Raw genomic sequence first — 23,029 nt, 5'->3', positions numbered from 1 at the left:
TAAAAATTATGAGGTAAATTTTTATTTGGCTTATATTTTATTAATACTATTGAATAGATAATATATCTCCATTATTTGAAATTTCAGCAGAAAGGGGACTGAGGATGGCATTCAGTTGATAAGAGTGCCTTCCTAGAATATACAAAGCCTGGAGTACAATTCCCAGCACCACATAACCTGGGCATGCTAATGTCTGTTAGTTCAAAGTCATCTTCAACTACATAGCAAGTTTGAGGCTAATCTGAGCTACATGAGCAAACAAAACAAAACAAAAATAATAAAATTTCATAGGAAAAATACATACAGCAGAAAGTGCCAAAGGATGGTGGCCTAGTTTGCTTTCTATTGCTGGGACAAAAACCATGATCAAAAACAACTTGGGGAGGAAAGGGTTTATTTCAGTTTATAGCTCCTAGATCATGAAGGGAGTGAGAGGGCAGCTGCTGAAGCAGAGGCTATTGAGGAACACTGCCTACTGACTTGCTCCCCATGGCTTGCTCAGCCTGCTTCCTTATATAACCCAGGACCACTCACACTTGACTGGACCACTCCACATCAATCATTAATCAGGAAAATGTCCCACAGCCTTGCCCACCAGCCAGTCTGATGGACACATTTTTCTCATTTGACTTTTCCTCTTCTGAGATAAATTGTGATGTGTTGCTCACAAGAGAGATCAATGCTGGACAGGTACAGTTGACCCACATAGATCATCATGCTATTTTGTATTTATTTTATGTTTGGGGGCATGATGGCAAGGAGTTAGCTAAATATTAAGCCATAAATAATTGACAGTCTTTGGAGAAACATGTATGTGAGAAATTCTTAATTGTGTTGGTTGGTTGGTTGGCACTCAGTAGTGTTCCTGCTTGTATGAATAATGTTTCTCACTTTTTGACCTTGAAAGATGATCAGGTGACACTGGTTGCTCTACAAATTGAATTGTGATGGGGATGCCTTTCTCTCTCTCTCTCTCTCTCTCTCTCTCTCTCTCTCCCTCCCTCTCTCCCTCTCTAAATGGTGGAGTTGAACACAGGATCTCATGTGTGTTAGACAAATGCTCTACCACTTGAGCTAAATCCCCAGCCCATTTTCTTTTTCAAGTGAATTGAGAAAGTTTAAGATCAGTAATGACACATGCCATTAACCATCTGATAATAATAGTTGTAGTGGTATATTACTTGTATTTCAATAAATAAATCTTGGCTGAAGACCAGAGCAAAGCTAAGACCCATAGAGGTCAGGTAATGGTGACACACACCTTTAATTCCAGGATTTGGGAGACAGAGTCAGATGGATCTCTGTGAGTTCAGTCCCACCCCATGATACACATGATCAATGAAGAAATAAATCCAGGTAGTGGTGGCTCACACCTTTAATCCCAGTATTAGGGAGTCTTATACCCTTAATCCTAGCACTAGAGGGAATATAACAGGAGAGAGAGGCTTAGTCTGCGTAGTTGGTGGTCGCCCAGTCTTGGTAGAGGTAAGACTTCTCCAGTGGCTTGGCTGCTTTACTTTTCTAGTTTTTGGGTTGAACCCCGATATCTGTCTCTGGGTCTTTATTATTTGTGCTACAAATAATCATTTTTTCCTAAAGTTTATGAGAACTTTAAAAATTGTTTTAAATTTGACTTATATTCATCTGAAGTTTTATCCAACTAATGGAGACACTTTAAAGAAGTTTTTATATGTGGGGATTTGATTTCAGTTCATGTATTGATTATGATTTTATCCTGATTTTATCTGAAAATACTATTAAATCATCTATTGGAAAAGATACAGAGAATCATTTTTAAAACTCAGGGTGAGATGTCTTAAAGGCCTCCAAGACTGCATGGCATGGTTGTGTGATGGGGGGAGAGTCTTCTGTTTTGTGTTAATTTCATTGGTTAAATAAAGAGACTGCCTTGGCCCTTTAATAGGACATAAAATTAGGTAGGCGGAGTAAACAGAACAGAATGCTGAGAGAAAGAAGCTGAGTCAGTCGGTTACCATGATCCTCCCACTCCAGACAGACGCAGGTTAAGATATTTCCTGGTAAGCCACCTCGTGGACTACACAGATTATTAGAAATGGGTTAGATCAATATGTAAGAGCTAGCCAATAAGAGGCTGGAACTAATGGGCCAGGCAGTGTTTAAAAGAATACAGTTTCCGTGTAATTATTTCTGGGCATAACCTAGCTATGTGGGCGGCCGGGTGCCGGGGACACTGCCCCGCTGCTCCTATTACAACAGTTGTGTATGTCTGAAGTCTTAGCACCTAGGAAGCTGATGCAGGAGGCGTTTAGTTTGGGGCTAGCCTGGGCTGCATAGCAAACGGAAAACATTCTGAATTACATTACATCATGCAGCCTTTTAGTGTGTCTTTTAATGGATACAAATACATTTGCATGAAATGTTAATCTAGGTTCAACCAGAAATGTGAGCTTTGGTGCAGACTCTGCCTAGGTTTGTCAAAAGACAATACAAAGCTTGTTTAATTCACTTGTTTGGATTAAAGATTCTAAATTTTTTTGCTGTGCCTTCGGGTCTTAGACTGTGTTAGTTACTATATCAGCCAAAATGAAAGAACATTTTAAAAAAGTTTTTATTTGTATTTGTGTGTGTCTGTGTGCAAGATGTTCATGTACATGCAGGGCCCACAGAGGCCAGAAGGCATTAGATTCCTTAAATCTGGAGTTACAAGTGGTTATGAGCTGCCCAACATGGTTGCTTGGAGTCAGACTCTTGTCTTCTGGAAGAACAAGTGCTCTTAACCACAAAGCCATTCTTCCAGGCCCAAGCAAGCTAGTTTTTGATTAATAGTGGAGTGGTATAACTTCTAAAACTGGGATCACCATCTTCACAGGATTTTTGTTCAAAAGAGAGTTGGCTTTCTTTGTCTGCGGATTCAGTTACTTGTAATCTATTGGTCTCTCTATAGTAGTCTCATATATTAAATGGGAGAGTCCAGAAATTAAATATAAGCTGTACATTCTATCTTAGGTTCTGTTCTGAGTAGCATGATGAAATCTCACAAGTTCCTGACAGGACTGTCCTTTTGTCTAGCTTCTCCCTCAGTGTCAGGCTTGGTGGCAAGCACCTCTACCCACCGAGCCATCTTGCTAGCCAAATGAATCTTAAATGATATGAGAAACATTTATAGTAAGTTTATTTATTTAAAATTCTACCAGAAGGCTAAGCCTAATTTTTTTTTTTTTGCTTCCCTCTCCAGGCATGCCCATTTGTCATCAATATCTATGCAGAAAGATGCAAGCCAAGAATTAAAGCGATCCATATGGAGGCATGCAGTGGGCAACTTGAGAAGGCCATTTGCAAGTCCGTCCTTGATAGAAGTGATGCTAAAGTCATGGATGGCTATGAAAATATAATTGTACATACTTGCAATTATGACACCTGGATAACATCTATCATTGAAAATAAGGTATCGATTATGAGTTAGTTTTCCTTATTTTGGTATAAAGTTTTCTAATAATATTCTTTTTTACATTGCAGCCAAACACCCTACTATGCTTATAATATTTATAATAGACAGTTATTCATTTTAGGATTTATGAACCAAACTTGGCATGGCATTTGTTATATTATTTATAATGACTCAAGACCATTGTTTTTATTTTAAAATATGAAATTTAAAATTTGGAGATCAGTGAAGAGTCAGTATAATATGCATACAAAATAGAGATATAATTTTTCTTTATATATAATATTTTCAAAATACTTGTTTAGTTTGTTATATAACAGGATCACCAGAAAATATGAAACATGTTCTCCACTGGATTTTTTTTTACTCTTGGAGGGCCTGCCACCTAACTCCCAAATAAATATATGGAGATTACTCTTACTTATAAATACCTGACCTTAGCTTGGCTTGTTTCTAGTCAACTTTTCTAACTTAAATTATCCCATTTCTCTTTAACTATGTTTTGCTTCTGGGCTTTTTACCTTTATTCTGTATGTATTTCTTTCCTTCTTACTCCATGGCTGTATGGCTAGGTGACTGGCCCCTGGAATCCATCTCTCCTCCTTTTCTCACTCCTCCTCCTTTTTTCTCAAGCCTAGATTTCTCCTCCTATTTATTCTCTCTGCTTGGCGGCACCACCTATTTCTCTTTCCTGCCTAGCTATTGACTGCTCAACTCTTTACTAGACCACTCAGGTATTTTGGGCAGGCAAAATATTGCAACTTTATAGAGTTAACAGATGCTATATAAAAGAATGCAACACATTGTTGCATCATTAAACAAATATCACGCAGTATAAATGAATGTAACACATCTTAAACTAATATTCCACAACACCCTGCTTTCAAGTGTATGAGTTACTTAGGAAGACAATTAATACTCTCGGAGAGTATCTCAGAGGCTTAGTAAACATCCAGTCCTGTATTCTGTTTGCGTGCACAGTAGATTTAGTCTACTTTCATCTCACAGTTGTTTAGACCATAGATCTTTGGAACAACGTGTGATGAGGGAAAAGGAGTGGAGAGTAGGATTTTAGCTCTATCTAATGTTTAGATACACTGAGAGACAAGCTTCAGGACAAGGCAAACAGTAGAAGAAACAAAGGGAAGGTGTGGTGTGAAAGATTATTAGAAAGGTCAAAAAGAATGATGGAGTGGATCCATATCATATGTGTTATCTTGAACAGTCTTTCTAGGACCTAAAACAGTGCCTGGCATGCAGTTAATATTAAATAAACACATGCTTATTGAGTTAGTGAATAAAAGAGGAACCCAATTAAATGGATGTTTCAGGCATATTAGTTGGAAGGTAGGATCTGAGTGAATGAATGATAGAAAATAAAGATGAAAGAAAAAGAAGACATTATTGCTATAATAAACCAAGGATGAGCTAACTTGCTGTTACAGTCCACAGTGGTCTGAGAATAAAGATTAAAGGGAAAATCCAAAACTCAGTTGAAAGAAAAGCTTATGTCATCAGTTAGAAAGGAATGAATGAAGAAACCCAGAGCACTGAGCAGAAAGCAGCAGCTGGCTTGTATTAATTTGTAGTGGACTAGATTCTATAAACAGATTTTTAGGTCTCATTCTGAGGTTTATATCTTTATTATTTTTCAAAACTAAAGACCTATAATTTTCTACAGTCAGATGACAAAGTGATTATTCACATCAACAATGAACTAAGTAAAAACTGTGTCAACAACAGAGGACTCAACGTCTTTGCAGTAGAAGTGGCTCCAAGATCTACAATGGTAAATGTTCTCTAAAACCTTTTGTCATCTCTCTTTGGAAAGAAATATTTGCTATTAATGCTATGAATAAGCATGTGGCATGAAATGAAATTGTAAGTTATTTAAGCATGACATTCTTAGTACTAAATACAGGAGAGGTAGTGGGATTTTTGTGTTGGTTTTGGATTATTTTCTCATGTAATCCAGGCTGACCTTGAATTCACTGTGTAGCCATGGCTGAGCTTTCAACTCTGGGTCTTCAATCCCCCATTTCCCACGTGCTGGGATTGCAAACCACCATGTCTGGTGGGCGCTATGAAGAGTAATATTCATTAACTTTTCTGTTCTAGTTTCTTTTAAAAATTGTTTTACATTGTGTGTACTTGTGTGCAATGTACATGCATGCATACATGCATATTCATGCCACAAAATGCATGTCAAAGTCAGAGGACACCAATAAGAGTTGATTATCTCCTTCCACCTTGTATGTTCCCTAGATCCAGCTGAGGGTGAGGCACTTTTTTATCTGAGCCATCTTAACAGCTCTATTCCTGTTTAAGGGTAAAATTAAAACATTAGTTAGGTCCTTCAAAAGATTAATAGAAAGATAAAAATTAAATAATATATGTAAAAGCACTTTGGAATATCATATGGAGAAATGCCAAATAATATGACTAATAATAGTTATTTTAATAACCCCAAATTAAGATTGTCCAAGATTACCTGAGAGAAGAAACATCTCAAAGTTTTAGATAAGTAACTAAGTCAAGAGCCAGAACAAGCTCTATAATTTTGTTCCTAGCAGACTCTGCATTTCTGATGAGGTCACAAATTGAAAGGCAAGAATGATCAGCAGACTCCCAGGATCTGGTAAAGAAACAGAGAAAAGCTTATTAGTGTATTTTTTTTTTACCACCCCCACCTTTCCCCTGTGTTTTCTGTGAAATTTCACAACCTTCTTGAGTAATTTAAAGGTAAAGGGTAAAGACACTTTCTTTAAGTTTCTCCAATGAAGACTTAAGAAATGGACTGCAGAGGGTAAAGTATTTGCTCTGCATCCTCAGAACCCTTGGAAAAGCCAGGCATGAAGGTGCAGAGTGTGCAACACCAGTTCTAGGGAGAGAAATAGGCCATATCACAGGCCAGACTGTAGTGTGACGTTTTACTCTTTTGTCTTTTTGGAGGACCCACAACCCAGCTTCCAGATAAATCACATACAGAGCTTATTCTTAGTTATGAATGTCCGGCCTTAGCCTGGCTTGTTTCTTGCCAGCTTTTCTCAACTTAAATTCTCCCAACTTCATTTTCCTCTGGGCTTTTATTTTCTATCTTTCTATGGCGGGCTGGGTAGCTGGGTAGCCCCTATGTCCTCCTCTCCTTGTTCTGTCATTGCTCCTTTTTTCCGTCTTTCTTTCTATTTATACTCTATCTGCCAAACCCACCTATCCTTGTTCCTGCCTCGCTATTGGTCAATCAGCTCTTTATTAGACCATCAGGTGTCTTAGACAGGCAAATAATCACAGCTTCACAGAATTAAACAAATGCAGCATAAACAAAAGTAGCACACCTTAGAATAATTTCCCCCAACATTTTCCATTTTTTCCTTTCTAAACAAAAATGAAAAATTGTAACTTTGACATTGTAAGACTGTTTACAGTAAGAACAATTATCAAGTAAAGATTACATTCACAATGTACTGAATTCCAATTCATTTGTATCTGGTAAATTTAAAGAAATACTCCATAATCTATCCTATCTAAGTAAATCTAAAATTTTATAACTAAATTACTTTCTATCATATCTAAGGAAAACTGCAATTTTAACTATCTAGTCTTCAATTTCATCAAAGACCCAAGAAGGATATAATATTATTTGACTAAACAAAAGGTGCATTGCAAACAACTTCCAAAACTCTTGAAATGACAAAGACATCTGACTGCCTGGACAGTCACCCAAAGTACTTCTGCATTGTTGGGGCATCCATCTTCAGCCTACAGACCTAGAATATCTTGTAGATTTTTCAATGAAGCAGGAAATTTGCAGACTGTCCCACCTATGTTAGCAGTTTGTCAGACACTTTCCTCTGTATTCTGAAAAATGTCTGGTAGACTCTTCTGTAAAGCAGGAATTTTGAAGGGCTGTCCTACCTTGTTTTGGCAAAATTCATTAGTCACTTTTCTCTGTGTCCTGCAGAATATCTGGCACACTTTGCTGTGAAGCAGGAATTTTGAAGGGCTGTCGTGTCTTTTTCCTGCGTGGCCTGCATGTTCAGTCTGCACAGCACATTATCAGCAGTCAAAGATAAGAGCAGTTTCTTTGCCCAGTGACTAACCTTGCCAAAATGAAAGCAAATAAGGAGTATCTCCAGTGTCCATTATCTCTGAAGTAAATTGGTGCTGCCAAGAGCAGATTTGTCTCATTGTCATGAAAATCTTTTAAATTAACAAAACATTTTAATTGCTATATTCTATAGGTCGTTGAAGTATTTGAAGACCATCTATCTAAAATATATCTATTTAACTTAGAAAACATACCTAACATATGTACAAATTTGATTGTTATATGGTTAACTACTCACCTACTGAATATTTCTTGATTGTCCTATATAGTTTATAATAATAGCTTTCAAAAACTAGATCTTTACCTTACTTTTTTAAATGAACCGCATAGGTACAATACCTTAAACAAGAGGAAAAACACATATGCAATATGTGGTAACAAAAGCAACCTTAAATTTGTATCAATCTACAAAAACCCTTTAGACAAAAGTAGAAACATATACAGTGTGTAAATTTGTATCAATATACAAAAGTTCTTTAAACAAGAGTAAAACCATATATACAATGTAACAGTTGACTTTGAATTTGTATCCATATACCAAAATTCATGCCAATGCAAAATATCTGAGATTAATAGTTGTCCTTTTATCCTATATTCCCCTAAATATAACAAACATCCATGACCCACAAAATAACCAAAGACCCCCTTTTCTTTTGGGAATGTGGACATTTTGTTCTTTAGACTGCTTTCTGCTGAGTGTGAGAGAAGTATTTTTAGCGTCGCAGAGAGAAAATTTGAGACAATGGCCAAGTCCTGGGAAGATCAGTTATAACCTTTGTTGATAGATATCACCTGTCAAATTTCAGGAGGTCTCTCCTGATCAAACCAGATCCAGGTCAACCTGGAACGAATTTACAGCCTCTTGTTTTTCATGGAAACAAAAGCAAGACCTCTTCTCCAAAGCATTATTGATTTCCATTTGACAAATACATTTTTTACCTTTAAAGTTAAGGCATTCTTAAAATATCTAGACTGGTTCATTTCCACAGGCCCTCTTTCATTTCCAGGTCTCTTAGCTGCTGTCTTTTGCTTTTCAGAAATCAAAAAATTCAAAATCAACATAATAACATAGGATCCAGACTCCCTGTGTATTTCCCATCTTTTTTTGTTTTGTTTTGACACAGAGTTTCTCTGTTACATTCCTAATTTTTCTGTAACTAGGTCTTGTAGATGAGGCTGGCCTCAAACTCACAAGAGATCTGCCAGCCTCTGCCTCCTGAGTGCTGGGATTAAAGGCATGTGCCACCACCATCCTGCCTTGTATTTCCCATCTTTATATGTGGCTTTTTACTTTTATGTTCCTTATACTGTCTCTTTAAAGACTTTATTTTTTAAAACTGTTTCTTTCAATAACTGCCTATACCCATTTTCTTTCTTTCTTAAGCTACACACATTGTAAAACACACTGGAACCTGCTGAGAGGCTTTTTCCATCTGGATCTCTTATATTGCATGTCTTTTAGCTTTTTTGACTGCACGAGCAAACTTCAGACTGTTAAGCTTCACCTGGCTTCTCTACATGCTCTTGCAGCTGGCTGGTTCTGCCCACTCTCGGGTTGGTTCATGAAAGCCAAGCCCAAAGCTTGCCCCCTGGTCAGAGCTTTGTGACTGAGAACTGCGTTAAACCTTGTTACCTGTGCAATCTGGTACCTGTGTTGTGACAAGCGGTTTTTACTTTGCTTGCCACAGTTTCTAATTTCTATTTAGTGCTGCCAGTTGAACATCAGCGCCTCTTAAAGGAGTCGTGTCCTTTTTTTTTCCAGCTTTCTCAAACTCTAGATGGACATCTGAGCCCCATGTTGGGCACCAAAATGTACTGTGATGTTTTTCTCTTTTGGCTCCTAAATAAATCACATACAAAGGCTTGATCTTAGTTATGAATGCCTGACCTTAGTTTGACTTGTTTCTTGCCAGCTTTTCTTGAATTATCCCAACTACCTTTTCCCTCTGGGTTTTTATCTTTTCTTTTCTTTCTTTCTTTCTTTTTTTTTTTTTTTTTGTATAACTTACTTTCCTTCCATGGCTGGCCAGGTGGCTAGATAGCTGGCTTTTATGTCCTCCTCTTCTTATTCTCTCATTGCTCCTCATTTCCTCATCTCTCCTTCTATTTATATTCTCTGTCTATCCTCGCTCCTGCCTCATTATTGGCCATTCAGCTCTTTATGAGGACCATCAGGTGTTTTAGACAGGCAAAGAATCACAGCTTCACAGAGTTAAACAAATGTACCATCAACAAAGTAACATGCCTTAAAATAATTTTCCCCAATACCACACACTCTTGGTTCTCAACCTGTGGGTCATGACCCCTTTGGGGGTGTCAAACAACCTTTTCACAGGGGGCACATATCAAATATCCTGTATATCAGATATTTACATCACAGTTCATAACTGGAAAATTACAGTAATGAAGTTATAATTTATGGTTGAGGGTCACCACAACATGAGGGACTGTGTGAAAGGATCATAGCATTAGGAAGGATGAGAAACACTGGCTAGCTTGATTAGCAGGGGCCAGGTTCCTATAAGAGATCTTGTCTCAGAACTTAAGATAGATAGAGTTGGAGGAATGACAGTTGAACTTGACCTCTGGCCTCTACATGTGTACATGCACATATGTGTACACACATGAACATGTGTACATATGCACACACAACTGTGCATGAACCCACCATTACAATGTTCTAGGCTTGGTGGGGAAAGCCTACTTACCTCCCACTGCCCTTTTTCACACAGTAGAACTACTCTAATAAAGTTGATTGAGTCTGGATTCTCCTGTTAGTCCTCAGATCATAAACCGCCAGTCCATGCTAGGGAAAACTAACAATTTTATCTACACATATATTCTTCCCCTCCTTTTTCCCTTTTGATATTTAGAGACTGGGTCTCATTGTGTAACCCAGACTAGCCTCAAACTTGGAATCCTCAAGCCTGAGCCTTCTGAGGTTATACCAATAGGTAGTGTACTATCATCTTTTTTTTAAAAAAACAAAAAAACTGTAGTAATCACCCTTTTATTAATTATATGCTTCATGTTGCCAAGGCTAGTCCAGATCTTGTATGCTTAAATGATCTTTCTGCTTAAGTCTCCCAAGTACATTGCATTCATGCCTGCTCATAACACATGGTACATGCCACTGCCTCTGGTTTCACAGTGATTTCTTTCTTTTTTTTTTGAGAGAATCTCACTGTGGAGCCCTCGCTGGCCTTGAATTTGCTGTATAGACCAGATTATCCTGAACTCTCAGAGATCTGCCTGACTCTTTGCCTCTTGAATGCTTAGATTAAAGGCATGCTCCACCATACCTAGCTTTACAGCTACTTTTCAAAAAATCATATGAAACCTAGAAATGTCCTATTTAAAATTAGCAAATAACAATAATTTATCAAATAAAAATAAAAGCTTTCTATTTTTATATGCAGGTTTGTCAACATGTAATGCCCTTGAATGAACGACAAGAATGGATATATTATTGTGTGTTTTCCCTTATATCTTAAATAATTCCACTTGGAACTATCAAACTAAGAAGTATTTTAGATCAAATCTGTTATTTATTAACTAAATGTTGTTCCATGACACTGGTATACTTAATAATCTGTTTCATTTCTATGCATTTATATTTTATGTCCATGTTATATATTTTATTATTAAAATTCAAATAGTGTTTTAAAAATGTGTGGCTGTCTTGTTAATTTAGTTGGAAATATACTTTTTTGTTTTTTAATAAAGGAAAATAAAATTGTAGATAGGATTTTTAAAAGTAATATTCAGTGACTTCCAGACTATAGACTTCTGGTTTGTTTTACATGTAAAAATACTAAGAGACAATGTAAATACAGAAATAGCCATTTAAGGGTCTAACTATCAAAGAGCTAAAGTGGAGTGGAAGAAAACCATTTCTGCACTAGGAAGCCAAAACTTGTTGGCAATTGTACAATATTTTGTGCCAACAATAAATTTCTCACCAGTGTGTCAAGTCGTTTTCTTGCACAGAGGGTACTTGGGAACCGTTGGCGTTAACCCTGTGTAGCACCTAAGGAGATAGTGTGTGGCTTAAAAAATGTCATCGAGCAATTAAATACTATTTGTCAGTACTAGTAGCAGAGAACTTGGCCAATGTCAGCTTTTGGATTATGAATACCATCTGGCAAAAGCTATTTTTTGCCTACACTATGCATGCACATAGTTTAAATGTGGTTTGGAGTTTGGACCGTTGATTTAGATCTGTAAAATAGGTTGTCATTACCTCGCTGTTTGAACTCTTCAGACAGATGTCTCATTAAAGGTAGTGAGATATAAAATTATTTTGTTTATTGTCAAATGCTTTATAAGTTCAACAACTGTGGCCATATATCTCACTTCACCTAATACTGAGTTTCAGAAAATTTTATGTGGTGCTAAAAACATATAACAAAGTTTTTATATTTTCCCAACATAGTTTATGGGTTTTATAATCAGATGATAGGAACATGGAGACTCAAGAAAAAAAATGTACGGAGCCTTGAAGAAGTACTAAGCAGCATGGGTATGACCTGGTTCCACAAACCCTCTCTCCTCTCTCCTGAAGCCTTGGCAGCTGGGGCAGGGGCTCCATATCCTAGCAGTCCCATCCTCAGTGGAAGGCAAATTATTGTAAGTTAATCTTCCTTTTCCCTTCTCACTTGAGCACTCTCCAGTTCTGATATTTTAACCAATGTGTTAGGTTTCAGATACTACCATAAGAACTTCTTAAATTACTGTATTTAATCACTGCACTGATTTTTTATTGGATATTGATGTGGACAGGTTTTTTTTTAAGCTAGTGGCCTCTTAGTTCTATTTTTGTGTAGGTTAAATATGCAGCAGAAACATAATCATATCTTAGGTATAAACCAGGAAAGTAGAACTGTAGTTCTGATTTTGACCACTAGGGGGAAAGTGAGCATTGGGGGGATTTTCAGCACTGTTAAGCTGCTCTTAGTGACTAACAAGGCTGCTATGTTGGACTTTATGACTGTCTGCAAACCCATGCATATATGCTCTTTCTCGATGGAAAATGTATAAGAACTGTTCATGCTTTATAAAATGAATACCAAGTCTCCTCCTCTTAAAAAGTAGTGCCTTTCAGTTCTTTATGACTATAATTATTAGGGTGTGTATACGTGGCTCCTGCTAGCTTTATATAGCGTAAAATTTCTACCATTGCTATCCAACCTGCTTAACTTCTAAGGGAAAGAAGGAACTGCATCATGACTTGAGGAAAATAAATGATGGAGCTCATTTAAAGGAAATAGGAAAGATTCATGTGGAGAGAGAATCTGAGGACCAGGAAGTAGCAGTAGTTCAGTCTGGAACAACTTCGGGCTGCTTTGATGCATCTGTTTGATCACTATTCTGTCTAAAGAAATCAAGACAAGGTAGCCTTAATTCTTACAAGCTTCCTTTATTTGTGCCAAAGTCACTGTGTACTTAAAAAAAACGGGTCCTCTGGGACAGGCTGCAGCTTAGTCAGTGCTTGCTCAGTGTGCATGACCAGGCTTTGGTCTCCAGAACCAGAAGACAAGGAAGGGAGGATTATCTTGTGAAGACCCTTAGTGGGAGTTAGAAATGGAGAGTTGGCTTCAGAATGGATGGTGGAAAGAGACATAAGCAATGTACCTTTTGTTTGGACATGAATTCTATTGATACTGAATTTTCTATTTCCAGAGAAATTACTAGGTTTATCAAAGGTAAATATAGAAGAATTTCTTAACCAGACTTGAAATTTTAACTTTCAGGTTTTCTTCATTTAGGTTAAATGGTTGGGATGTAGGCAAGTCTGTAGGGCATTTTCTTAATTAATGATTGATGCAAGAGGATCCGGATCACTTGGGAATGATGGTCCTGGGTAGATAAGAAAGAATGCTGAGCAAGCCAGGGAGGGAAAGTCATCAAGAAAGCTGTTGACTGAGTTTCTGTCCCGCCCGGTTCCCGCAGTCGTTAAGTCCCAAAGAAATCACACAGAGGTCTACATTAGTTATAAACTGATTGGCCTAGTATCTCAGGCTTCTTATTAACTCTTATAACTTATATTAGCCCATAATTATCTGTGTTAGCCACATGGCTTGGTACCTTACTTGGCAAGGGAGTCACATCTTGCTTCCTCTGTGTCTGGGTCACAACTGCAGAATGCGTCCTCTTCACAAAATTCTCCTGTTCTGGCAGAGGCGGCCGGAACCCCGGCGGGGCCGGCTAGGACCAGCTGGGACCTGCTGGGACCGGCTGGGACCGGCTGGGACCGGCTGGGACCGGCTGGGACCGGCTGGGACCGGAGCGGCAGCAGAGGACACAGGCCGCAGGCAGCCTGCGGGAACTGTCCTGGCAGCAGAAGCAGGCTGCAGGGACCGCGCGCAACACCGAGAGCAGATCGCCCCACTACAATTAAATCAAAGAGGTAGGCCTTTGGTTGGGGAGGTCCCTGGCAAAGGAGGAGCCGGGTCCTATCCCTGAAGACCCTTCTGAGGGGTGAGAGGGATCTTGGCCTCCTGCAGGAACCAGGAAACAGAGCGAGGGCATTTTGTAAGAGGAGCCCCTGGCCAGCAGGGAAACCTGAACCAGTTTTAACAGACCCCTTAGATAGCATCGATAGGAGGAGATGGGCAGGCGCCAAGGCAAGATTTCACCCAATAATCTGAAAAACAGCATGAAAACACCAGAACCCAATGATCTTACAACAGAAGGTCTTCAACACCCTAACACAGAAGAAGTGGAAAAAATTGACTTTATGAAAGCAATAGAGTCCCGTAAACAACATGTGAAAAATGCCCTTATAGAAATGGATGAGAAGTATAACCAAAAATTTGAAGAAATGAGTAAATACGTACATAATACCCTGGGAAACCAAGAAAGAATGATCAAACAGGTAATGGAAACAGTTCAAGAATTGAAAACTGAAATGGAAGCAAGGAAGAAAACACAAACTGAGGACCAGCTGGATATGGAAAATCTAGGTCAATGAGCAGAGCCTACAGAAACAAGCATAATCAATAGAATACAAGAAATAGAAGAAAGAATCTCAGATTCTGAGGACACCATAGAGAAAATAAACGCACTGATCAAAGAAAACTGCAAAGCCAACAAAGTCTCGTCACAAAACATTCAGGAATTATGGGACACAATAAAAAGACCAAACCTAAGAATAATACGAATAGAAGAAGGAGAAGAGTCACAGCTCAAAGGCCCAGAAAATATTTTTAACAAAATTATGGAAGAAAACTTTCCCAACATAAAGAAAGATATTCCTTTGACTATTCAAGAAGCATACAGAACACCAAACAGACTGGATCAAAGAAAAACATCCCCTCGCCATATAATAATCAAAACACAAAATATACAGGTTAAAGAAAGAATACTAAGAGCTGCAAAGGAAAAAGGCCAAGTAACTTATAAAGGTAAACCGATCAGACTTAACACCCGATTTCTCTATGGAAACAATGAAAGACAGAAGGTCCTGGATAGAAGTACTGCAGAAGCTAAGAGACCATGGATTCAAGCCCAGACTACTATACCCAGTCAAGCTTTCGTTCACTATAAATGGAGAAAACAAGACATTCCAGGATAAGAACAAATTTAAACAATACGTAGCCACAAATCCAGCCCTACAGAAAGTAATAGAAGGAAAATCGCAACCCAAGGAATCCAACATTGCCAACACTGCCTACAATAACTGAGGCATCTAGCGACCCTTCACTAGCACAACTCAAAGAAGGGAGACACACAAATTCTACTTCCAAAAACAATAAGAATATCTGGAGTAAACAACCACTGGTCATTAATATCACTTAATATTAATGGTCTCAATTCACCTATAAAAAGGCACAGGCTAAGAGATTGGATACGAAAACAGGATCCAACATTCTGCTGTTTGCAAGAAACACATCTCAACCACAAAGACAGGCATCTACTCAGAGTAAAGGGTTGGGAAAAGGTCTTTCAAGCAAATGGTCCTAAGAAAAAAGCAGGTGTGGCCATATTAATTTCTAACAAAACTGACTTCAAACTAAAATCAATCAGAAGAGATCGAGATGGACACTTTATACTCATAACAGGAACAATTCGTCAGGATGACATCTCAATCCTGAATATTTACGCCCCTAATATAAAAGCACCCACTTTTGTAAAAGAAATATTACAAAACTCAAGGCAGACATCAAACCACACACACTAGTAGTAGGAGACTTCAATACACCTCTCTCAGCAATGGACAGGTCAATCAGACAGAAACCTAATAGAGAAGTAAGAGAACTACTGGAGGTAATGAAGCAAATGGACTTAACAGACATCTATAGAACATTCCACCCAAATAGGAAAGAATATACCTTCTTCTCTGCAGCTCATGGAACCTTCTCGAAAATTGACCGCATACTCGGAAACAAAGGAAACCTCCACAGATACAAAAAAATATCAGTGTCCACCTGTGTCTTATCAGATCACCACGGATTAAAGTTAGAATTCAACAACAATCCTACCTCCAGAAAGCCGACAAACTCATAGAAACTGAACAGTCAACTACTGAACCACACCTGGGTCAAGGAAGAAATCAAGAAAGAAATTAAAGTCTTCCTTGAATTTAATGAAAATAAAGGGACAACATACTCAAACCTATGGGACACAATGAAAGCAGTGCTAAGAGGAAAGTTCATAGCACTAAGTGCCCACTTAAAGAAAACAGAGAAAGCATACATCGGAGACTTAACAGCACACCTGAAAGCTTTAGAAAAAAAAGAAGCAGACGCGCCCAGGAGGAGTAGAAGACTGGAAATAATCAAACTGAGGGCGGAAATCAACAAAATAGAAACACAGAAAACAGTCCAAAGAATCAATAAAACAAAAAGTTGGTTCTTGGCGAAAATCAACAAGATCGACAAACCCCTATCCAAACTAATTAAACGACAGAGAGAGAACACGCAAACAAATAAGATCAGAAACGAAAAGGGGGACATAACCACAGACACAGAGGAAATTCAGAGACTCATTAGATCTTACTACAAAAGCCTGTATGCCACAAACTAGAAAATGCAAAAGAAATGGACATTTTTTTTAGATAAGTACCATATACCAAAGCTAAAGCAAGACCAGGTGAACGATCTAAATAGACCTGTTAGTCGCGAAGAACTAGAAACCGTTATCAAAAATCTCCCTTCCAAAAAAAGCCCAGGACCAGATGGTTTCAATGCAGAATTCTACCAGAACTTCCAAGAAGAGCTAATACCTATACTCCTTAATGTATTTCACAATATAGAAACAGAAGAGTCATTGCCAAATTCCTTTTATGAAGCTACAGTTACCCTGATACCAAAACCACACAAAGACCCAACCAAGAAATAGAATTACAGGCATATCTCACTCATGAATTTTGACGCAAAAATTCTCAATAAAATACTGGCAAACCGAATCCAAGAACACATTAGAAAAATTATCCATCATGATCAAGTAGGCTTCATCCCAGAGATGCAGGGCTGGTTCAACATACGCAAATCTATCAATGTAATCCACCATATAAATAAACTGAAAGAAAAAAACCATATGATCATTTCATTAGATGCTGAAAAAGCATGTGACAAAATTCAACACCCCTTTATGATAAAAGTCTTGGAGAGATTAGGGATACAAGGATCCTACCTAAATATAATAAAAGCTATTTACAGCAAGCCAACAGCTAACATTAAATTAAATGGAGAAAAACTCAAAGCCATCCCACTAAAATCAGGAACACGACAAGGATGTCCACTCTCTCCATATCTCTTCAATATAGTGCTTGAAGTTCTAGCAATAGCAATAAGACAACATAAGGGGATCAAGGGGATTCGTATCGGAAAAGAAGTTATGCTCTCGTTATTTGCAGATGATATGATAGTATACATAAGCGACCCAAAAATTCTACCAAAGAACTCCTACAGCTGATAAACACCTTTAGTAATGTGGCAGGATACAAGATCAACTCCAAAAAATCAGTGGCCTTCCTATACACTAAGGATAAGGAAACAGAGAGGGAAATTAGAGAAGCATCACCTTTCACGATAGCCACAAATAGCATAAAATATCTTGGGGTAACTCTGACCAAGGATGTGAAAGATCCATTTGACAAGAACTTTAAGTCTTTGAAGAAAGAAATTGAAGAGGACACCAGAAAATGGAAAGATCTCCCTTGCTCCTGGATTGGGAGGATCAACATAGTAAAAATGGCAATTCTACCAAAAGCAATCTATAGATTCAATGCAATCCCCATCAAAATCCCATCAAAATTCTTCACAGATCTGGAGAAGACAATAATCAACTTTATATGGAAAAACAAAAAACCCAGGATAGCCAAAACAATCTTATACAACAAAGGATCGACTGGAGGCATTACCATCCCTGACTTCAAACTCTACTACAGAGCTACAGTATTGAAAACAGCTTGGTATTGGCATAAAAACAGAGAAGTCGACCAATGGAATCGAATAGAAGACCCTGACATTAACCCACAAACCTATGAACACCTGATTTTTGATAAAGGAGTTAAAAGTATACAATGGAAAAAAGAGAGCATCTTCAACAAATTGTGCTGGCAAAACTGGATGTCAACCTGTAGAAGAATGAAAATAGATCCATATCTATCACCATGCACAAAACTCAAGTCCAAATGGATTAAAGACCTCAATATCAGTCCGAACACACTGAACCTGATAGAAGAGAAAGTGGGAAGTACTCTACAACACATGGGCACAGGAGACCACTTCCTACGAATAACCCCAGTAGCACAGACATTAAGGACCTCATTGAATAAATGGGACTTCCTGAGACTGAGAAGCTTCTGTAAAGCAAAGGACACTGTCACTAAGACACAAAGGCAACCCACTGACTGGGAGAAGATCTTCACCAACCCCGCAACTGACAAAGGTCTGATCTCCAAAATATATAAAGAACTCAAGATACTAGACCGTAAAAGACTAATCAACCCAATTATAAAATGGGGCACTGAGTTGAACAGATAATTCTCAACAGAAGTAGTTCAAATGGCCAAAAGACACTTAAGGTCATGCTCAACTTCCTTAGCGATCAGGGAAATGCAAATCAAGACAACTTTAAGATACCATCTTACACCATTCAGATTGGCTAAAATAAAAAACACCAATGATAGCCTTTGCTGGAGAGGTTGTGGAGAAAGGGGTACACTCATCCATTGCTGGTGGGAATGCAAACTTGTGCAACCACTTTGGAAAGCAGTGTGGCGGTTTCTCAGGAAATTCGGGATCAACCTACCCCTGGACCCAGCAATACCACTCTTGGGAATATACCCAAGAGAGGCCTTATCATACAACAAAAGTATATGCTCTACGATGTTCATAGCAGCATTGTTTGTAATAGCCAGAACCTGGAAACAACCTAGATGCCTTTCAAAGGAAGAATGGATGAAGAAAGTATGGAATATATACATATTAGAGTACTACTCAGCAGTAAAAAACAATGACTTCTTGAATTTTGCATGCAAATGGATGGAAATAGAAAACACTATCCTGAATGAGGTAAACCAGACCCAAAAAGAGGAACATGGGATGTACTCACTCATATTTGGTTTCTAGCCATAAACAAAGGACATTGAGCCTATAATTAGTGATCCTAGAGAAGCTAAATAAGGAGAACCCAAAGAAAAACATATAGGCACCCTCCTGAATATTAACCTTCATCAGGCAATGAAAGGAGACAGAGACAGAGACCCACATTGGAGCACCGGACATAAATCAAATCAGGAGCAGAAGGAGAGAGAGCATGAGCAAGGAACTCAGAACCGCAAAGGGTGCACCCACACACTGAGACAATGGGGATGTCCTATTGGGAACTCACCAAGGCCAGCTGGCCTGGGTCTGAAAAAGCCTGGGATAAAACCGGACTCTCTGAACATAGCGGACAATGAGGACTACTGAGAACTCAAGAACAATGGCAATGGGTTTCTGATCCTACTGCACATACTGGCTTTGTGGGAGCCTAAGCAGTTTGGATGCTCACCTTACTAGACCTGGATGGAGGTGGGGGTTCCTTGGACTTCCCACAGGGCAGGGAACCCTGATTGCTTTTCAGGCTGAGGGGGGGGGAGACTTAATTAGGGGAGGGGGAGGGAAATGGGAGGCGGTGGCGGGCAAGAGACAGAAATCTTTAATAAATAAATAAATTAAAAAATAATAATAAAATATAGTAAAAATAAATAAATAAATAAATAAATAAATAAACGCTGATTGGCCAGGCAGGAAGTATAGGCAGGACAACCAGACAGGAAGTAGAGGCGGGGAAATGAGAAGAGGAAAACACTGGGAAGGAGGAAGCCCATTCCTCCCCAGTCCTGCCCAGACCACCAAAGAAGCAGGATGTGACCTGCCCGGCTGAAAAAGGTACTGAGCCCTGTGGCTAACATAGACAAGAATCAGTGATAAGAGCTAATAAGAGTCCTGAGCTAATGGGCCAATCAGTTTATATCTAAAAAAAAAAATTCTCCTGTTCTCTTTGCCCTGCCTCTACTTCCTGCCTGGTCACCCCACCTATACTTCATGCCTGGCTACTGGCCAATCAGCATTTTATTAAAAGTAATACAAGTGACAGGATAAAAGACCATTGTCCACAGCAGTAAGCAGCATTCCTCCGTGATCCCTGTTCTAGTTCCCGTTTCCAGGTTCCTGCCTTGACCTCATGCCTTTGCTTGCTCTCAGTGATGGACTGTTACCTGGAAATGTAAGATGAAATAAACCCGTTCTTACCCAAGAGCTTTTGATCATGGTGTTTTAGCATAGCAATAGAAACCCTAGTTAGGGCAGGACTCTCCTCTCAGATCTTGACATTCCCTCCTGCACGTGGTGAAATACATAGAGGGTGGCTATGGTGAAGTTGTCTTTCATGCTGAGACCAGACTTTTGGTAGTGAGGTTGTTTGAGGGGCTCACCTATGGTCCCATAAGTAGCCTTTTACCTAGGCTCTGGAAGTAAGCTCCAAAACACATTGAGCTTCCTTTTACTTACATGTTGGTCTGTCATAGGTGCCCTATCTGAGGTAAGTAGGGCCTTCTTTAAGTCTCCCCAAGAAAAGTTCATGCAACACACATGGAAAGTCAGAAGGGCAGGCTTTAACTTCAACTGACCTTGAAGGGATAGAGAAGCTTTACAAAGGGTGGGTAATAGAAGTCTAAGGTTCTTCTTTCTCATTTTTCATTTGCCCTAGAGTTCTGTTATTGTATCTCTGACTATTGATATAATATGCAATAGGTCAATTAATCTTGTACATATTGGGTATCTAATATGTTCAGAGCACACTGCTTTAGATACTGCTTGTGCAGAGGTGAGCAGGTCAGACATTATTTCTTCCCTCTCTCATAGCCTATCAGAGAAGATAGATTGAGAACAAGTATTACAGGCGGTAGCTCTAACATACATTTTTAAATACATCATTTTTCATGAAACCCCAGTCCTTTTCTCAGCCTAGGAGAATGTATTCCATATCTCGAGCTTCTATTTTAATATCTTTCTTTTCCTGTAGGGTTTTTATTTCAGATTTTTAAACATTACATTTTATTTAGTTGGGTGGAAGGGAGAACCCATATGTTGAGAGTCATTTCCCTCCTATCCTTAGTAATATAACTTGGGTCATCGGACTTGGCAGCAAGTACCTTTATATCTTGTTGGCCTTATTTCAGAATTTTAAAAATTGTTATACCATAACTTTCATTCTTCTTAGTGGACTAAAGGACTAAAGTTTCATGAAAATGAAATTGGTAGATAGAGATGAAATTGATTGTTTAATGATATTTTATTATACAGTTATACCACAATTTATTCACTCATCAGCTGGTCTTTTCCAGTTTTTTTAAACAATCTTTAATAGATGTTTAATAGATACGCATTCTTGTGAAGTTTTTTTTTGTAAATCAGGTTTTCATTTTCTCCTAGATACCTAGAGATAAGATAGATAGGTTATGTGGTTAGTGTTCCCCTTTATGTCCTTTTCTTTTGTTTCTCTAGCTAATATGCCAAGCACTATATTGAACAGATATGGAGAGAGTGAATGTCTTTGCCTTGTTTAGTGGAAATGCTGAGTTTTTCTCTGTTGAGCATGATCCTTGTTGTGTAATAACTGTTACACTGAAGCATATTCGCTCCATCTCTCGTCTCTCCAAGAGTACAGTATGAAGGGATGTTAGGTTTTGTCAAAGGCCTTTTCTGCATCTAGTGAGATTACTATGTGTATTCTGTCCTTGAGACCATTCATGTCTTTCCACATGTTGAACCACTTGGGGATGAAGCTGACTTGAATGTGTTGGATGATAGCTTTTCAGAACGTTCTTGACCTTCGTTTCCCAGTAGCTATTCTTTCAGATTTTCTGCATCTGTGCTCACAGGTAGATTATTATTATTTTCTTTTTGTGTGTCTTATCCAATATAGTGTATCACTAAACTCCTAAGAGAATTTGAAAGAGTTTTTCCCTTTTCTATTTGATGAAGTAGTTTGAGAAGCATCTATTTTAGTCCTTTAGTATGGTAAAATTCTGTGGGGAGTCCATTAGGTCCTAGGCTTTGTAATTGGGAGACTTCTTATTGCTATTTCAATCTTGTTGCTGTGGTTAACTTGTTTTTAAAAATTAGTTTCGTTTTTAACTTTGGTAGGTGATATGTGTTAAGAAAAATTCAGCCATGGTCTCATCAGTTGATGGCTCATCAGTTAGGAGTACTTGCTGCTTCTGCAGCAGACCTATTTCCCAGCACCCATATGGCAGCTGAGAACCTTCTGTAACTCCAGAAGATCCAACACCCTCTCCTGGCCCCCTCAGGCACCAGCACACACACACAGTGCTCATACGCATATGCATATTTTTTAAAAAAGAATGAAATTCATCTATTTCTTTTAGGCTTTCTAATTTGTTAGACTATATATTTTTGAAGTATTTCCCTACAGTCTTCTTGATTTCACTGGTATCTGTATTAATGTCTCTCTCTTTTATCTCTAATTTTATAAACTTTTGTTTTCCTCTCTTTCTTTGGGTTAATTTGGTAAAAGTTTGTCAGCAATATTAATATTTTCAAAGAACTAACATCATCCCATTGACTATTCTTTTTCATAAATTGCTGGTCTGATCTTAGAGAGTGGGTGTCCCAACCGGGTAAGTGGTCATTCACCTCTTGATCCTCTCTGTGTAGGCTGTATTTCAGAGTTCCACTGAGGTTGGGGGTGGTGATAGGAGGGTTTGGGGGTGGAGTGAAACTTGTAACTCGCAGGGTCCAGTGGATTGGATAGGGGTGTTGAAGAAGCCTAACTGCAGGAAACTTGCCTGCTGGCTGGCTAGAGAAAGTCGGGGAGGGGGAGCCCAGGGTTTTGCCCTGGTATGACGGGCCTAGAGAGTGGGATGTCCCACTGAGTGGGTGGTCACTCATCTCTTTGTTCTTTCCATGTAGTAGCAGGCTGTGTTTCAGAGTTCCTGATGACATCACTCCTATTCCTCCACCAGTGACGACATCACT

General features: G+C 38.6%; 1 protein-coding gene across 3 annotated transcripts in view; it reads left to right on the top strand.

The window, feature by feature from the left end:
- The window catches only part of Efcab7 (EF-hand calcium binding domain 7), a 47,998-nt gene extending 36,566 nt beyond the window's left edge, over window positions 1–11,432 (top strand). For all 3 annotated transcript variants that reach the window (XM_041652406.1, XM_041652408.1, XM_041652409.1), the window contains exons 12-14: window positions 3,218–3,427; window positions 5,109–5,216; window positions 10,955–11,432. In XM_041652406.1, coding sequence (XP_041508340.1) covers window positions 3,218–3,427; window positions 5,109–5,216; window positions 10,955–11,029 — 393 coding nt within the window. In that variant the 3' untranslated portion in view covers window positions 11,030–11,432. The remainder of the gene's footprint in view (window positions 1–3,217; window positions 3,428–5,108; window positions 5,217–10,954) is intronic.
- Window positions 11,433–23,029: the final 11,597 nt, after the last annotated feature.

This window comes from Microtus oregoni, unplaced genomic scaffold (genome assembly GCF_018167655.1).
Source record: "Microtus oregoni isolate MIOR12 unplaced genomic scaffold, Mior012 000005F_ref0000423, whole genome shotgun sequence".
NCBI lineage: Eukaryota > Metazoa > Chordata > Mammalia > Rodentia > Cricetidae > Microtus > Microtus oregoni.
The sequence above is the reverse complement of the archived record's forward strand: the minus strand, read 5'-3'. Positions and strand labels throughout refer to the sequence as shown.